Below are 18,173 nucleotides of genomic sequence, written 5' to 3'. Positions count from 1 at the left end.
TCACTAGAGGAGACACGCCCGTTTTAGAAGCCTGGCCGACGGTGGCGGAGTGCGACGCCATCTTGGTGAGGTCGACGACGCCCACATGACATTGATTTCTATTGCTTTTAGATGTGCCTAAGTAGCTTTTATATACTATATATATTTTTAAATTTATATATATATAGTTATACATATATGTAAATGCATTATATTTATATATATATAGATACATCATTTGTTGTTAAAGAAGAGAAACAGTCAGCCTTAAAAGCTCAAACTTTAAAAAAAAGGCATTGTTGCAGGGTTCTTACAAATAAAAAAATTATTACAAAGAATTTTTAAAAATAATTTCTAAACATTTAGAAGTTCTAGACCTCTTTGACATGTAATTTAAATTATTTAGAAAAACCCAACAATAAGTCAATAATATACAAATAATAATAAATCAATAGTGAATCAATACAAACAATAAATAATAACAATAAATAAATAAGTCAATAAATAATAAAAATTAAGTCTATTAATAATAATAATAATAGTAATAATAATCATAAATCAATAGTAAGTCAATACAAACAATAAATAACAATACATAAATAATAAGTAAATAAACAATAAAAATTAAGTCTAATAATAATAATAATAATAATAATAATAATAATAATAATAATAATAATAATAATTTAAAAAAAATAAATATTCAAAAGAAGTACAAAAGTAAACAATAAATTTATCCTAAAAAATACAACAACAACAAAAAACAAAAAAAACAATAGATTTATACTGATTCATGTTAGTGATCAATTTTTGTAACACAGATGGTATGGTGTCGGGTTTCAAGCAAACAGTCTGGCCTCTTATCAAAATCTGTTTCCCCAAAATCTTGTGAACATATCCAGACTGTATTACTAGTTGGTACCACAGTGATCCATCTGGGTTAGCTCTTTTTATTGCTAAGATCCACTTTTTCCTTAAGTCTGAATCCTTTGGAAACCTGCAAGAAAAGTTCAGTCACTGAGTCAGAAATGTATAAATCTATATTACTATAATAGCCTAGTATGCTGTATACAGGTTTAGCAAAATAAAATGTACATTTGTCAGCAGCAAATTATCCGTACATCATGCAGCATGTTGATAATAGCCCTGCAGCATCATGTATGTCAACATGTGTTCTATTAATGAAGCCCCTGCAGCATTAAAAGAAAAAAATTATAGTACTTACCTGTGAAATGATATACCTTCCTCCTTCATGGACTCAGTTCTCTGATTTTGGCAGTTGAAACCCAAACAATGAACTGGTATTATGCAAAATATGTGTTCACATGCTGCACTGTAGCAGTGACTGGACCTCACCAAGATGGTGGTGCTCTCCTCCCATGAGGAACCACGTGATGTCTCCGCTAGCGATAGAACTCATTGGCTGAAGCATCTTCGATCGATAAAGTCAGGGTGCTGCTGCTCATGTCTGAGTAAAGGAGTAGCCAATCCGCCTTGTCTAGTTTGATTGACAGACAGACCCATTCTCCTGAAAAAGCTCTTCATGAAATAAATAAGCCATTGTTAAAAACAGCAACATGAAATAAAAACAAAGCTACTTTGGAAAATATCGATTTTGAAATCCAAGGTTCTGAAAAAAGACAGAATTATAATAATATTCCACATGATTAAAAATGAATATTTTAAAATGCTGTTTTAAAATAATGAACATGTTTTTAAAGCAAAATGAAATATATTGAATAATATAATGGCTAATTTCAAATCTGTGTGCAGGTTTTTCACAATTTCAGGATCTTTTTATATATTTATGAGAGATTTATTGGTTGATTGTGTATTTGCATAAGGTCATATTTATTTATTTATTTATTTAATTAAATATTTATTTAATTATGAACAGTATAGGACTCCATATTTCATGGGAGCCACATTTTGATGTCTGTTTCTGTTTGTTTGTTCCTTTCATAAAGAGTACCACATTACATGAACATATTCAGTCCACTCATCTTCATGGCTGGAAAGGAGCAGTGAGAAGAATACAATTCTGATTTTATGTCTGCCTCTATACCACATCCTAAAGAAAAGGGGGGGGGAAAGAAGAGACAATGCTTTACTTTTAACTATATATTACATGTTCCTCAAGGTTCTCCTTTACAAATATTTTTTTAAATAATTCTTCATTACTGCAACTTTTCAGAGTTTCCTGTTCCAAACGTTTACCCCACAAAAGAAAAATCTGTCTGCTTCAAAGCAGTGTGAAGAATTGAAACTTAAAATTATATTTTCTCCTGTGATTTTCATCTTCTGAGGTAAAAAACAGAAAAAAACTCATCTGCTTTAACCGTTAGTAATCTGGAGCCTTTTTGAGTGTTTTATTAAAAAATTACTTTACCATATTTCTGTGTGTGACAGTGTTTGATTTCCATTTTTTAGGGACAACCACGGCTTATTTTTGTGTTTATTTTCATTAGATCACACAATGGTGCTAAAACTATACAAAAAGTCAATTCCGAGAAATAAGTCATTTTTCTACAGCAAAAATCAGTTTGCGATCAAACAATCTTAACGTTTCGATAACAGAAATTAACCATGTAGAGTCAATAACAATGTAAAAACCCCAAAACAAAGCAAAAAATGTCAAGAATGAAAAGGAAAAACAGGCGAAGCTCCACTAAACTTTGTAAAATAATTTACTTTAAGGGGAATCAGAATTATTCGTCATTTCTTCCTATATACACTATATGTTTTTTAGCTTAAAAATGTCATTTTTTAAACATAACATTTGGAATGACAAACATGCTACTGCGGGATTTGACCAAACATTGTGATTGGTGAACTCAGCGGTTAGTTCAGAGCGTTCATTGTTCTCTTACATCCACAGAACCAATCAGGTTCTGGTCAGTGTCATCAGGCTGTTCTTTGTTTACTTTGAAGCTTGTCAGATTCTTGCTGAGTCCTTCTGACCGTGTGACACACAGCCCTAAAGACCCCCCGCCTGGGTGTGAATGACCCTGTGCAGAGTTCAGACGCCCACCGGGTCCCGCGTCCCAGATAGAAGCCCCCATGCTCCGTCAGCGGACTTTCCATGGCCCCTCCGTGGGTATCGACGCCCGCCCTCTCCCGTCTACGCGGCTGCACGTGTGGTCGTTTATCATGCGTGTTGTATTTTCAGAGTCCTTGTCTTCAGAGGGCATCTGGAAGGGAAATGCAGTTCCCTTGCCAGCTGGTATTAAAGTGTGAATGACCCTGTGAGGGAAAGTGTCGGATTCTCCACCTGTCACATAGATGTGGTGAAGTGTTCGCAGTGCCTAAAGGCCTTCCAGACCACCTACCTGTTGAAGTTTGGAGTTCTGTGGCTGCAGAGAGTGTGCAGACCTGTGCTGGTTCTTCACATGTTCCAATCTTCACACATACAAACTACTTTGGTGTGATCGTCTTTCCCAGGGTTTGAAATCCATCAGCAGAAATACGTTCCTGGATTTGCAAGTCTGTGCAAAAAAGAAATCCATTTCCTCTTCTTCATTTGTTCTCTGACGTCTTCCGGAAGCTCCTAAAGGTCCAGCATCCAACAAAGACGTATTTCTGAGATGCAGAAAGGCTCAAAGCTGCCTAGTTGATTTCCTGTTTCACCATCATTTAATCTCATCTGAACGCTGTGATCTGTAAGAAAGTTTTCTAACTGCATGATTCAGCTAAACACAAAGGTTTTTATCTGTTTTGGGCAGCATTGAAAAGGTGAGGTCACATGGTTCAGAAACTCTTGTAAAGCCATTTTTAGTTTTTATGGATGTCAATTCCAACAAGACAAAGTGTCTGGAGTAAAAACAAAAACATCTGTGACACTTTCACATTTTGTAATGCACACTGCATGCATACAAAGCATCACAAGCAAATTAACTGCAGATTAAAAACAAACAGTTTGGTCGTTGAATATTAGCACACATAATCCTCGGAAATCCCTTATAAACAAAAACAACTAAAAACCAAACATGGAAAAATACATTAACCCTTGTGCTATCCCAGGCACTTTAACGTTGGGAGTTGGGTCATCTAGACCCACTAGACAGTGCTCTGAACCTTGTTTCTTCAATGATTTGTGATCTTCACTGGTGTCCATGGATTACATGAAATCTTTCCACCTTTATCCACCTTTGTCATGGTAGGGAGAACAGGTCAAAGTAAGGGTGGGGTCATCTAAGATAGCACAAGGGTTACAAGAAAAACTGGACAGAGCAGCCCAGCAGGGGTTTGGAGTGAACCAACAACTCCTACATCAAAACATTGTTAGATTCCTTCTTGGTGAGATTAGCTGGAAATTCTGATGCACTCTTAGCTGGAGAGACACCTCCCCGCCCACCACCACCACACACCCCAACTTCCTCCTGGAAGGGTTGGAATGGAGGTACCAGGAAACGAATATTCGCCAGGCGTTATTCGCCAGCGTTATTCGCCAGCGTTTTTCGCCAGCGTTTTTCGCCACGTTTTTTGTGTTCACACCCAGGCCATTTTCGCTGACGATGAGCCGAGTGAACATGCAATTTCATTCCCTGACATTAGATGGCGCTTAATGTAAACAGAAATACTCCTGTACACAAGGTGGCGCTGCGCAACTTTACGCTTCTTAAAGTCGCTTTTCACTCAGAAGAAGAGAGCAAGTATTTACGCGCTTGACAGAATCATACAAAGAAAACATGAATATTTCAAGCACCAGTAGCTCCAACTGGTGCTTGGTTCGGGGATATTTAAGAATGTCCGTCATTATTTCTTCGCGGCAGTGTAGATGCAACTCGGCGTCTATCTTCTTCGCTGGTATGTGTGCTCAGCAAGGCAGTTTTGTGTTTGAGCGCCCCCAAGTTGTGTTTTACTGTAACTTCAGAAGCTCCAGACACGTGTGCAAAAGCGCCATTCTCATTGGTCGAATAGATTTCGACGCGACGCGTCGAAAAAAACAAACAAACCCGAGGCGGGTTTTTTTTTTGACGCTTTGGCGCGTGGCGTTTTTTCGCGTCGGTGTGCACACTCACATTGGTGCCCTTTGTTTAGTCACGAGGCGTTAAACGTCGGCGAAAATCGCGGGCGAAATTCGTCCCGGTGTGAACGGGCCTTTAGTCATTGCCTTCACAACCAAACCTAATTAAGCAGAAAATGGATGGATGAATGGTTGGTTGGATGAATGAATGGATAGATTGATAGATGGATGATGGATGGATGGATAGATGGAGATTTGGATCATGGATGGATGGGTAGACCACGGATGGATGGACAGATGGATTCGCAACCACAGTACATAGGCTAAACTCCTGCTACAATAGAACTTGTACTATCAAAGTATTGTTGAATGGAAAAACATGTCTCTCTCTTTGGACGAGTTTCCAACATTTAGATTGGACAAAAGACAGGCAGTGGGTTGTTCCATTCTCACTGATGCATTGTCATTAATTTTCAGTTTAAATGGTTTACCTTTGCTAAAAATATAATACTTGTATGCTTCCTGTTTGATAAAGTTGATGAAAAAAACTTTAGTCTGACACAGAAGTCTCCACTTCATCCAAGGTTCTTCAGATTTTCTTTTTTAGTGGCCGCCCTACAAGACTGGAGGTTAAGAGTGAGACCCGCCTCCTGAGTGACGCTTTCTTTGCGTCTACCGTGTTCTGCAGCTCTTCCCTATGACTCATCATTATTCTGCTGTGTCACATTTACACGTTGCGATTGAATGTTCCTGTGCTCGTGTGTCTCAGGGGCCGGAGTTTTCTTCCTGTCCTGTTCAGAGGGAGAGCAGATCAGTTTCCTATTCGACTGCATGGTCAGGGGCGTCTCTCCCAGCCGAGCCCGGCACGGTCGGCAACCCAAACAGCCAGGTGAGTCAGCTCATGCGTTCATGGAAACAGCAGCACCAAAACAACACCCTCAACATTACAAGATGCAGCAGCAGTCATACACACTCTCGCTGTGTTTTCACTCCAATCTGCTGTTTTGTTGCATAACTAATTTCATGCATAACTAGATTCATAGCACTAACTCTGAGGTCAGTTAAAGGTGAAACGAATCTTCATTCGTTGGTTCGTTCTGATGCAAAAATACCCCTCAAAAAAGAAGAAAAACACAAAAGGCAACAATTATTTATCATCTTTGTGTTCAAATGCAAAAGGTGGAAAAGACATAGATGAGTAAAGTAATAAAAAAAAAAGCTGAAGTTTTAAGGGGAGCATCCATGACGATCAGAGGCTTCAGTTTTCCATGTTCCTTGTTGTTACCCTTGTGCTATTCTAGGCACTATAACGTTGGGAGTGGATTCATCTAGACCAGTGCTTTTCAACCAGTGTGCCGTGGGAAATGGTCAGCTGTGCCGTGGGAAATTGCCCTCATTAACTGATCTAAAAACATTTTCCATCTCCAGGATATCAGCTCTTTGTTCATCCAAACAGGCCCTGATAAAACACTGAGAAGTTAGGAATGTAAAAGATCCTAAAATTATTTTTTCTTTGTGTTTATTTGATTCTATTACAGACACTTTGATAAGAATGACGGTACCGCGATTTAGCTGCAACTAAAGCTGTTTTTGGAAAAGTCCCGCCTCTTTAACTGTCTCCGCCAATCATTCTTGGAGGCTCATTCACACGTCATCAGTCTGACCAATCAGAAGTGGTTAAAGTCTTCACTTCCTTGTTCTGATTCTGCTCATAAAGTCTCTCAGTTCTAACAAAAATACCAGCTAAAGCTCGTCGTTAGCGGTGTAGCTTTCCACAGAATCCGGTATCAGACCGTGGAACAAGTGAACAAAACAATGAAGCTCAGAGACGCTAGTCTGTTTGCGTTTTCCGGCTGTTTGCACTACATCTCCCATGATGCATTGGGTTAAAGTGACAATGAGTCTTCCTTTGACGTCTTGACACCACAACAAACACACATCAAACAGTTTTTAAATCTTTTAACTTAACTTTTATTACATCTTTTAGAAAAAAACAGCTGCAGCTTCCAGATTTTTCCTCCACAATTATCACAAAAATGTATGTGAGATTGTGGAGGGGCTGTAGATTAATACAGACTATGAGTTTCTCATTTTTTCTTTTTAATTTGGATGCTGGTGTGCCGCAGGATTTTTGTCAAGGTTAAAGTGTGCCGTGGCTCAAAAAAGGTTGAAAAGCACTGATCTAGACCCACTAGACCAGGGGTGTCAAACATACGGCCCGCGGGCCGTATACGGCCCGCCAGGTGGTTTGGTACGGCCCACACATGAAGAGTAAAAATCACAAGAATGTTTGAAAAAAGAAAGCATGTTTCTAGTCGATTCCTGTGGCGGGTCATGATTTTTTAAAGAAATAACCGAAATGCGCAATTCCACCACTAGGGGGAGCAAAGGAAAAGCTTAACAGGATAAACAACATAACTCTGCATGTGCCAAAAACGAAACCTCACAGCTGTGTCTGGGTAGGCAGTAGTTTGGTTCACCACTGAAGGATGATCAATAGTGACACCCTAATGACCAAAATGTTGTCAAAAAGAAAAAAAAGGTTGAAGTGAAGTCCTGAGCTTTCCAGGAAAATGGAAAGCGTTTTATTTGTTCACGGAGCTGAATTCAAACCTGCATGCTTGGTATGTCTTCAACAGGTTCTCCAAGAATATAACATTCAGCACCACTATGAGACTATCCACAAAGAAAAGTTTCACCATTTGCAGTTAAGAAAAAAAAGATTTAGCAACTATTAGCTGGACCGATAAATAACCATCTGGATTTACTGCAGCCGTGACGTCAGTGATGGAGCAGTGACACCTAGCTACCTTATTGCAGACAAGTTGGAGCAAACATCCAAATCATTTTCTGATGGTGAACTTATTGAAAACTGCTGAATGCTGCAGAAGTCTTGTGCCCCAAAAAGCAGTCGACCTTAAACATGAGTCTGTCAAGAATTACGATCAGATCCAACATCTCTGAGGAAACATGGGCAGCCATATGAAGGAATCCAGTCATTTATTGTATTTTTAGTCACTATTGATGAAAGCACCAACATCACAGATATGTACAGTTGTGCATATTTATTAGAGGTGATGAAGAGACGTCACAGTGGAGTTTCTGGAGTGGATGGACACAACAACTGATGACATAGTCAGCTCTCTAGTTACTGTGCTGGACAATGTTGGAGTGAACTGGTCACATGAAATAATTTTGGTCACTGATGGCGCTTCCATCAAAGGTCAGGAAGAAGGCAGGTGTTGCCACAAAATTCAGGTAGAAACCAGGAAAAGATTCTTATAATAATGAATATTAATAATGGACATTTCATTGTGTTTTGCACACTTGAATGACAGTAAATGTGTTTCTGCACAGGATCTGAATCCTGATATTGACGGTCTTGTGAAGTTTCAGGAGAGAAAGGAGGTTAACTCCAAACTCTTATGTTCACAAATGTTTGCAAGTTTAATTTAGTGTAATTTTGTCATCGTTTGGACGTTTACATTTTAGGAAGATGTTTCATTTTTTTCTGTAGCCCCCTCTTGAATTTATTATCAGGATTGCTTCAGTGTCAGATTTAAAATATTCAGGCTGTATAAAGTTGAATAAACCAATATTTTTTAAAGTGAAATTAATTTTATTTAAGATCCATTGGCCTCCGTGAATGAATGTGTAATAAGAAATGATAAGGCTACCATGTTGGTTGAGGCATATTTTCCAATAGGGTAAAAAAACAAGAATAAAGCTTTATTTTGCTTTTACGCTACTGGTCCGGCCCACTTGAGATCAGACGGGTTGAATGTGGCGGACCAAATTGAGTTTGACACCCCTGCACTAGACAGTGTGCTGAACCTTTTTTCTTCAATGATTTGTGATCTTCACTGCATTACATAAAATCCTCTCCACCTTTATCCACCTTTGTCATGGTAGGGATAACATGTCAATGTAAGGGTGGGGTCATCTGGACCCTATAGCATAGCACAAGAGTTAAAAGTTCATTTTTGAGCAATCACACGTCCGTTTCAGTCAATATTCGGCGATATAAAGCGATATATATGTATGCTGAACTTTCCGAAGGATTGAATAAAGCATCAGTTCAGAGAGAAAGTTCACGTCTTACCGCTTGTTTTTGTCCAAATGATGAAGCTTAAGGTTGTTTTAAAGAAGCCGTCGCAGTGATACAGAAGATTTAAGATGGGTGACCTGGGGCCTCATTTATAAACGTTGCGTACGCACAAAAGAAGGCGTACGCCACTCTCTACGCAATAGTTGAGATTTATAAAAAGCAAACTTGACGGGAAAATGTGCGGTCCTTCACGCAAGCTCTGACCCAGGCGTACGCACAAAAACGCGTGAAATGAGAAACGGCGACACCGTCGGCAGATGGAAGAAACACGTGAAAATGACAATACTGCCTCTCAGAAATAACATGAAGACTTCACAAAGCAAGTCTTACAATTAACAACTACACCAACACCCGTTTGATCGATCAGCAGTAGGGCTGCACGATATGAAGAAAACTCGCGATATGCGATATCAGTGATTAATATTGCGATAACGATATAATTTGCGGTATTAAAAAATTTGCAAAACAACCAAAAATATTATTCCCATTCCATTACAACAGCTTAAAAATTATACTACAAATGACCCTTGTTGACGCAGTAGGCGAACATACAACATAATAGGGCGCCATCCGATTAGTTAACAACGTGAAGGGGTCCATCTGATTGGTCAAATGCAGAAAGAGATTCTTTCAATCCATTAAACACTTCAAGCTGCTATAAGATTGTTTGGCCACATCTAAGGTAACCATTTATTGCAAATTTGCTGTCTTTTGCGATATGCATATTGCACAGCTTGATATTGCGATAACGATAAATTTGCGGTATATTGTGCAGGCCTAATCAGCAGTGAAACAAACAAAAAAAATCAAACGAAAATTACAACAGAAATTCAAATGAACACATATTTGGAAAAAGAAAAGTTATATATGTTCTACAATATTTACATGTAGTGCAATTCATCCTCATAAATAATAAAGTTAACAGAACGAAATAATGTGAAAAACTGATATTCTCGTCAATGTGTCCGTCTGGGGGAGCAGATATAGGTGCAATTAGACAGACAGATGGATAGACAGAGAGAGATGCATTAATTGTCCACTGGGGAAAGTTGTTTTCATAGTAAAACATTTCTTCATAAGCCACAGAATTATGGTATTCATGCATATGCCTTTAGTTTGTTTTATTTTTGATAAAACAATGTATGGCGTATGTCTCAACCATTCAGAAAGCAACAAGAAATTACATTTGCGCTGAACAATTTCCCATTTCCACGTGGATTATTACCGACATCTGTAGCTTGTCAGATGTAACTAAATGGAGGGAAATAAAATGCCCCATCACAATGCGTAATGACGCACAATGGCTGATCTTGCACTCTTAGAAGATGTGGCAAATGGAAGAATTCGGAGTGAACGCATCTTTACACAGCAAGGAGACTTGCTGGAAAACGAGGACGAGTGGCTTATGAGCCGGTTCCAACTTCCTCGAGCCGTCCTGTTGGAGCTTTTGGGGGGGTGTCACCCGGTGCATCTGGCGCGTCGGCGTCCCCCTGCGCCTCAGTCACCACTCCACTTAAAAGGGATTCCCCAATTCTTGCCGCTTGTCTCTCATCAAGAGGGGTCAGCTCCGGTGTGTCCCCCCCGTGGCAGACACACTCTGGCGATGCAGCGCTAGACGTGTTTTTGCCTCGACTTTGATGTCCGACCATTTCTTTTTTATTTAACCACGGTCCGAGGTTGTGAGGCTGCAGCATTTACGGCGTCTGCCGCCGTCTGCCGCTCACGTGCCTTTTTGGCATTAGTAATGCCCACACTGTGCCCTCCAAACAACACTTTCTCCTCTTTTCCACCTCGCCAACGATAACTTCTACTTCACATTGAGTGAAGTTACGATTTTTTCATTTCCTCTCTGTGTTTGCCACGATCTCGCAATCAATGAATATTCATTTCTGGGCGTTTCACGGACTATTTATGGGCAACTATGGGCGTGTCATAAAGCCGCAAAAGCTGCGCTGTATTTAGAATTGATTGTGATTTATTAAGGGAAAGATGCGTAGGATGTGCGTGCGCACGGTTTTATAAATCCGAATATTTCTGTGCGTACGCACGTCCTATGTTTCATCCGTACGCCACTTCTGACGCAAATCCTACGCAAAGTTTTATAAATGAGGCCCCAGTACTTCTTTTTTATGCATGCGGTTATCATATGGTATATGACTTTTTAACGCACACCCAGCAGCCAATCAGATTCGAGTATTCACCCGGACCATGGTGTAAATCGTAATGAATTCAACAGCAGTTAATCCGCTTCTCCGATAGATTTTTGTCAACAAACAACTTTTTTCTCATCTGGATTAGGATGTTTTGGACAAAAGCTGCGTGTTTTTTTCTGGGATGTCTCGCCACATTTGAGGCCTTGTTTCCTAATTCCTCATTCCATATGAATCATACTGGTAAAGTTGTTGAAAAGCAAACGAATCTGCCCAGGTGGCATTAAACGTACTGTTTTCTACAGGAACTTCAATTTTCTCTAAATTCTCCATCGTAGGCTTATGTGGGTCGGAACATTGTCGGGAAAACACACACGTGACGGTTTTATCTGTTTATTAAAATTATATTTATGAACCTTTCCTGTTTACCGCTTACTGACCGCAGTCGTCAAGATGCCTGGTTCCGACCCGCTCCTGGTTCAGACTTGCTCACAAAAACCCAACAGCTGGTGGACAGAAGACCCAGAGAGGTTCTGCATGATGAGGCTTGGATTCTCTTCTCATTCAACATGTCCTGTCTTTTTAGAAGGACTTCCCATCCCATAACAGACTCTGGTCGGCGTTCACACCTGCAGACACGCCCCCCCCCCGCACGTTCAAGCTGCTCTCTCGCGCGTCCCGGTGGTGTGAAAGGCACCGCGACAATCTTAGAACACAATAGTCATTTGACAAAACCACAGAGAGCCGCAGCACAGGGAGGAAAGGGCCGCAGGTCGCCGACCCCTGTTCTAGTTTTATTTATGTCCTGTCGCCATGCAGCTGCTTTACTGACAGGTATTAGTGCTGTGGCCACAAATCACGCAAACATATGAGGGGCCGTATAAGACATTATTTATTCTGAACCATTCACATTCATACATTCTTGCTCTCACAGTCATATATACTCTCTTTCGCATACATATATTCTCACTTGCACATCCATATATTCTCTCTCTCGCATGCATATATATTACTTTACACATACATACATTCTCACTCTCATTGTCACTCTTAAAAAAGAATGTATGTATGTGAAAGACAAGTATATATGAACGTGTGAGGAAGAGTTTATATGTGTGTGTGAGAGAGGAGTATGCATGAAACGGAAGTGACTTTGCATGAAAAGGAAGGCACTTTGAATGAAAAGGAAGGAACTTTGCATGAAACGGAAGGCAGATGATTTCTCGTGCTCTTATTGGACGAGATGCCGCCACCTCCCATTTTGAACACACTCTAAACCCTATCACTTGTACTGACTCATAACTATTAAGGTTACACAACTTAAATGTCATTTTGTAGTTGATTCAACTATAAAGTATTAAGCTCTATCAAGATTTTTTCAAATTTAACTTAACAGTGCTAAATATTTTAAAGCTTATTTGTATCTAGCACTCAAAAATTTTAAGATCCCTGAAGTAGCGTCATGACGTCATCACGTACTGGTGGGAGGGTCTTTCGTTTTCTCTACGTTAGCTCAGGTGGCCATGTTGGATTTGCCGAATGCGAGTATGCGACGTTTGAAATTGAAAGTCGAGCATTTTATTTTTCTGCAAAGCGTTGCGATTTCGTCCCGCTTCAAGACGCCCCAACCTCGGGTTTTTTTTCCATCCGCCTCATCGCCGATGGTGCCGTCTTGTCTTCAGCCCTGATTTAATTTGGTAAGTATCGTTCATGGTTTATTTTGAATGAATGCTTTAAAAATGCTCTTATACTACCGTAAATGTGGTTTACTGTTGTTTAAACATATGTGTGTTACGATTGTTTTAGAGCTTAATGTGGCAATGCATACATGATTAGTTTGTCATATTAGCAGACGTATGGCGAGCCAAACCCAAAATGCATTTCTGCCCGTAAGTTACGACAGTGATGAGTTTGTTTTTTCAGAGGTAGAAATGATCTGTTATGCTGCAATCACACTAAACATGATCCGCGTGTGAAATTCGCGTTAAGGCCTCTGTCTGTGGCTAAAGTTTGCTGCTGGACATTTGTCCAAAAATGTCACTCAAAGCCTCTAACGGTTGTGTGGGAGGAGCTACCGCCAACAGTTTTAAGCCTGGTTGCTACATGGAAGCATTGGGTTTTGAATGCAGCTTTAAGCTTTTATAAATCACTGATCTCCGTTATAAAAAAGGTTTTTGTAAAAATAAATTAATCAACGTGCTCGTGTTGTGTTCAGGTACCGAACTACAGAGTGTTCAGTGTTTCACCTCCAGGTAGACGCCAAGGCCAGCGAGGTAACTTGTCTCCTGATCAGTTATTTGTCTAGAGCTATTTTAAAAAAACAAAAAATGCAATAGGTTGTGTAGTGCAATAAATGTTTTTTGATCAGAATATAATTGAAACATTTTTTAACATTGAAAAATCTCTTTTGGACTTTTTCAGATACTGAACTTCAGAAACTGAACTTCAGAAAGTTCACCAGAAAGTTACCATTTCACCAGAAAAGGGGTGTCAGTGGGTGAGTTTTATACTTATTTAATATATTCATCCTGAACTATTACCATTATTAGATTTATACGGCAGCATGGAAACATTTATGCACATTTTAACTAGCCAAAGGTCTAAATAGAGCTGAAATTATTTACATTTGAACTAAACATATTTAGATTGCAGGCTGAAGGTGGCACAATGGAATGGAGGTGCAAGTTGTGTTCTGTTACTTTGGCACTATGCAGTACTACATATAATACTGCAGTACTACATAGCAAATATTCCAAAGTGTTTCCACTGCCATGTATGTGGAGACACTTTGGAATATTGTCATGTCTTTATGACAGTATATTACAATAATAAAATGATGTTGCATTAGCACCATTCCATCATTTGAAACCATGAAAACTCATCTGTCAAGATCTGAAATGGATTTATGTAGAGTAGATGCAGTCAGAGGAAATTGTGCAGTTTTTACATGTTTGTGTAACTTAAAGCTGCCCTTTTCTGAGACTAAGTCCACCAAAACAGACAGGAACTGGCCAGCTTGGTTAGGATTTATGACCTCCAGGTGAATTTCTAATGTGCATAATTCAAAAACGGATAACAAATCATTTGTAAACAGCTGTAAGAAGCCAAGGTGTAACTTGCCTTAAAAATGACTTTGGGTCTTTGACCTGAAGTGGATCATGACATAAACACTGTATTGTCCTCTCACTAGAAATAGACATCTAGAAAAGGTATCATTTTATTATTTCTTAAAGTTCCTTAAATAAATATTGGAAGTGTTTGCTCTGCATTTGCTTCAAAGGTAATGGATATTTCTTTTTATTCTTTTAGGACCAGCGTGACGTGAACATGAGACGGGCACTTGTCCTCCTTGCACTTCCTGTTTATCTGCATGAAGATGCCTCCAACTTCTTCAAGACCTGTACAGTAAGTGCAAACGACTCCCTGTCAATGGTTTTCACTAATCCTTTAATATTGATTGAGATTTTATTGAGTGACATAATAAATAGGGCAATTGTTTGTAGTTTGTAAACTGAGTGATATTTTTAAATGGTTTTAAAAATGAGATGGAAGATGAAAGGCGAACATCAGGGACTCCTGATTGGAAGGAGTGGGAACCTTTTCGTTTACCTTTTTCTGCTCCTGATCCATCATTATATGAATAAAGAAAAATGAAGCTTTAGTCTTAAATTATTTTATAAATGTCCTCCTTCAGAAAAATGCTAAAGAACTTTTTAAAAACACAATTTTAATTGGAGTTGGCCCTTAAAACATCATAGCCAGTTGATTAAAAGCTAACAGAATGTTAGCATGAAAAGATTCCCATTGACAGATGGCAGGAATGTCAGTTTTGGACATTAGTGTGATGAATATCTTTGAGGGTCTGAACTCATCTGTGTTTTTTGTTTTGTATTTTCCAGAATACCAGACCTCACAGACACTGCTGTGGGTATCTTCTCAGTTGTCGTGGTGATGCTCCTGATGCTGCCGTCAGTGGTCCCACACATCTGGCTGACTAATCTCTTCTAACTCTTCGGGGACATCTATGCTCTGGACCTACAGCACCCCAAAAAACTTGAACTTGCCTTCACATTTATTCAGAACGCTGTCATGAGCCGTGAGGACAGCAAACCACTGAAAGGACATTTATTGACACGGGAGAATGTTTCGTTGAGTGAGTCTTCCATAATGGACTGTTGTTGGTTTAAGTGTTATGTAACTAATGTGTTTTGTTGTGATCATTTGCTTTTTCTGCCGTAAAATACAAAACCAACTCTTTTTGTCAATATGTTGTGTGGCACTCATAATGCAGTTTTATTGCACTTATTGTTTCTTCATCCTCTTGATATTTGTGCTTTTTTTTTTAAAGAGCAATTAAAAAAAGTGTATTAAGCAATCACTATTGTGTGGCCTTCACGTTTGTTGGTTTTTATCAATGTTAGCCTTTAAAATGTAGTGGGGCAGTATCAATATCTCTGTTTAGAATACATTTTAAGCTGAAGAATTTTAAATATTTTCAATGCTACACATTTAATGAGTTAAAGAATTTATAAAGCATTTGAGTGAATTTTACATATTTTATGAGTTGAGTAATATAAAAATATAGTTAAAGCGTTTTTTAGTTGGAAAATATTAAAAACTTTAAGTAAATAATCTCTCTTTTATAAGTTGAGGAATCTTAATATTTTTTATATGAAATAATACAAATGTAAGCCAACTGACAATATGAATTTTAATAAATGTTAACTTAAAAGTTTTAATAATATAACTTAACTGTTGCGTAATCTGTTACACAATAATTTTTAAATTCAGTCAACTCGCTAGGGATTACAGTGCAGACGCTAACATGAACCAGCAAGAAATCCCAAATTAACAGACTTGTGGTGAGGAAAGATATGTTTTTCAGCTAGCAGTAATAATCAAAGTATCCGTTCTCTGTTTCAAAATGAGATTGCCACAAAACCGTATGTTATCTCATACTGGAACAGCTTTGGATGTAGAATTCAGTGGGAAAAGGTTTGGACCCTGCCACAAAAGTATTTCATCACCAATAAAATCAGAGAAATTTCTTTCAAAATTCTTCGCAAATTTTATCCAGTGAAACATTTCTTTACTAAGTTTAAAAAAGATCTGGACATAAACTGTTCATTCTGTCATTCCTCACCAGAAACTGCCTCATCTTTTTTGGTTTTGCTCTTTCACTCAACTATTTTGGAAAGATGTGATACATTTTATAAGAACTCATCTATGTGAAGATTTTAGATTATTTTACGAGCATATTATTTTTGGATATTTTACACAAGAAAGACTTAATGCAGAAAAAATATATGTAGTTAATTTACTTATAATTATGGCTAAATACTTTATACACAAGTGTAAATATGCCAACAAAAAAACCGTGTTTTATGTTTTTCAGAAAGAAATGGTTTTGTATGTGAACAGTATTAAATCTTCCACTAACAAAAAAGCTGTCAGAACAGTTGAAACATGGTCTCTCCTGAAACTTTAACAGATTCCTTTGCCTTATTATTTTTGTTTTCTTTTTGCATAACCTGTTTTACATGGTTATCATTATGTTTTTTTTGTTCATTCTCATGGCGAACGTGAAGATTGTATTTTGCACACAGTGGAGTTTTGTGTTTGGTATTTTGTATGTGCAAGATATTGTTAATAAAGTTTATTTTTTTTAAAAAACGAACCGGCAAGAAGTAGCCACGGGGGTCCTGCAGCCATCGGAACCTTAAAAAATATTTCATCTCCACCTCACCGTTGCCTTTTTTAAGAAATGACAGCTGGTTTTCCCACATTTATATGTAGTTATGGATCGAAAACAAGAGGAATTTGTTTTAATGTAAATGCGTGTTCCAGCGTCTACAGGAAGTGTCGCCCATAATTCACGCAAAAGGCTCATGGGGGCTAGGAATAAGGTGGATACGGATTTTCTGTTTCGGTGGCACTTCTATTACCATTATTGGTATTTGAGACATTCCTTTGTGTCTCTAGAGATGCAGACAGATTTGTGACCACTTGAGGTGAAGATAAAATATTTCTTAAGGTTCCGATGGCCTTCTTATTGGTTCGTGTTAGCGTCTGTTCAAAATGGGAGGTGGCGGCCTCTCGTCCAATCAGAGCACGAGAAATCATCTGCCTTCCGTTTCATTCAAAGTGCCTTCCTTTTCATTCAAAGTGCCTTCCTTTTCATGCAAAGTCACTTCCGTTTCATGCATACTCCTCTCTCACACACATATAAACTCTTCCTCACACGTTCATATATACTTGTCTTTCACATACATACATTCTTTTTTAAGAGTGACAATGAGAGTGAGAATGTATGTATGTGTAAAGTAATATATATGCATGCGAGAGAGAGAGAATATATGGATGTGCAAGTGAGAATATATGTATGCGAAAGAGAGTATATATGACTGTGAGAGCAAGAATGTATGAATGTGAATGGTTCAGAATAAATAATGTCTTATACGGCCCCTCATACAAACACACTGAAGACTCGCTCCCATCGTTGACAGAGCTTCTGGGAATTAAACTCCAAAACGTTTGGGCACTTAAAAAATAAGGGAGGCTGTGGGAAAATGTTGCTAGAGTTTCCTTTGACCTGATCCTCCTACGGTTCTGAGACTAGTTAGGGATGCTGGTGGTACCCGCCTGACATTAGCCTCTTCATAAGTTAAACACATTTTTCCTTCCAGGAGAAAAGACGAGACAAACAATTCCTGAAACTTTCTGCCAGTGAGGGCTTTTTAGCTGCAAGGGCCTTTAGGGACGTTCGTGCCTGCATTTCCATCTTCAAGATCTGACTTCAAAGGATTATTTGTAAAATTATCTCCTCGACTCATCTCTTCATATCTTCAGGCTGAAATTAATTCTTTGCAGCTACATTTTTAAAAGACCAATCAAGCAGACATTTTAAATTAATTTCCATAACTCTGAGGCGCATGCAGAGACGAGTAAGCAGAGACCACAAATCAAAATA

The 18,173-nt window shown here is 38.6% G+C and overlaps 1 protein-coding gene across 7 annotated transcripts in view; it reads left to right on the top strand.

Moving 5' to 3' along the window:
* Nucleotides 1-18,173, top strand: part of LOC101155825 (protein Dok-7-like) — a 49,941-nt gene that overhangs the window by 18,516 nt on the left and 13,252 nt on the right. For all 7 annotated transcript variants that reach the window (XR_002874316.1, XR_002874317.1, XM_023960971.1 and 4 more), the window contains one exon: nt 5,715-5,834. Coding sequence is in view for 5 of the 7 variants with exons in the window: in XM_023960971.1 (XP_023816739.1) it covers nt 5,715-5,834 (120 nt within the window). In the remaining 2 variants the exon portion in view is untranslated. The remainder of the gene's footprint in view (nt 1-5,714; nt 5,835-18,173) is intronic.

Source organism: Oryzias latipes, chromosome 1 (genome assembly GCF_002234675.1).
Source record: "Oryzias latipes chromosome 1, ASM223467v1".
Taxonomy (NCBI): Eukaryota; Metazoa; Chordata; class Actinopteri; order Beloniformes; family Adrianichthyidae; genus Oryzias; species Oryzias latipes.
Note: the sequence above shows the minus strand (reverse complement) of the source record. Positions and strands in the feature narration are given on the sequence as shown.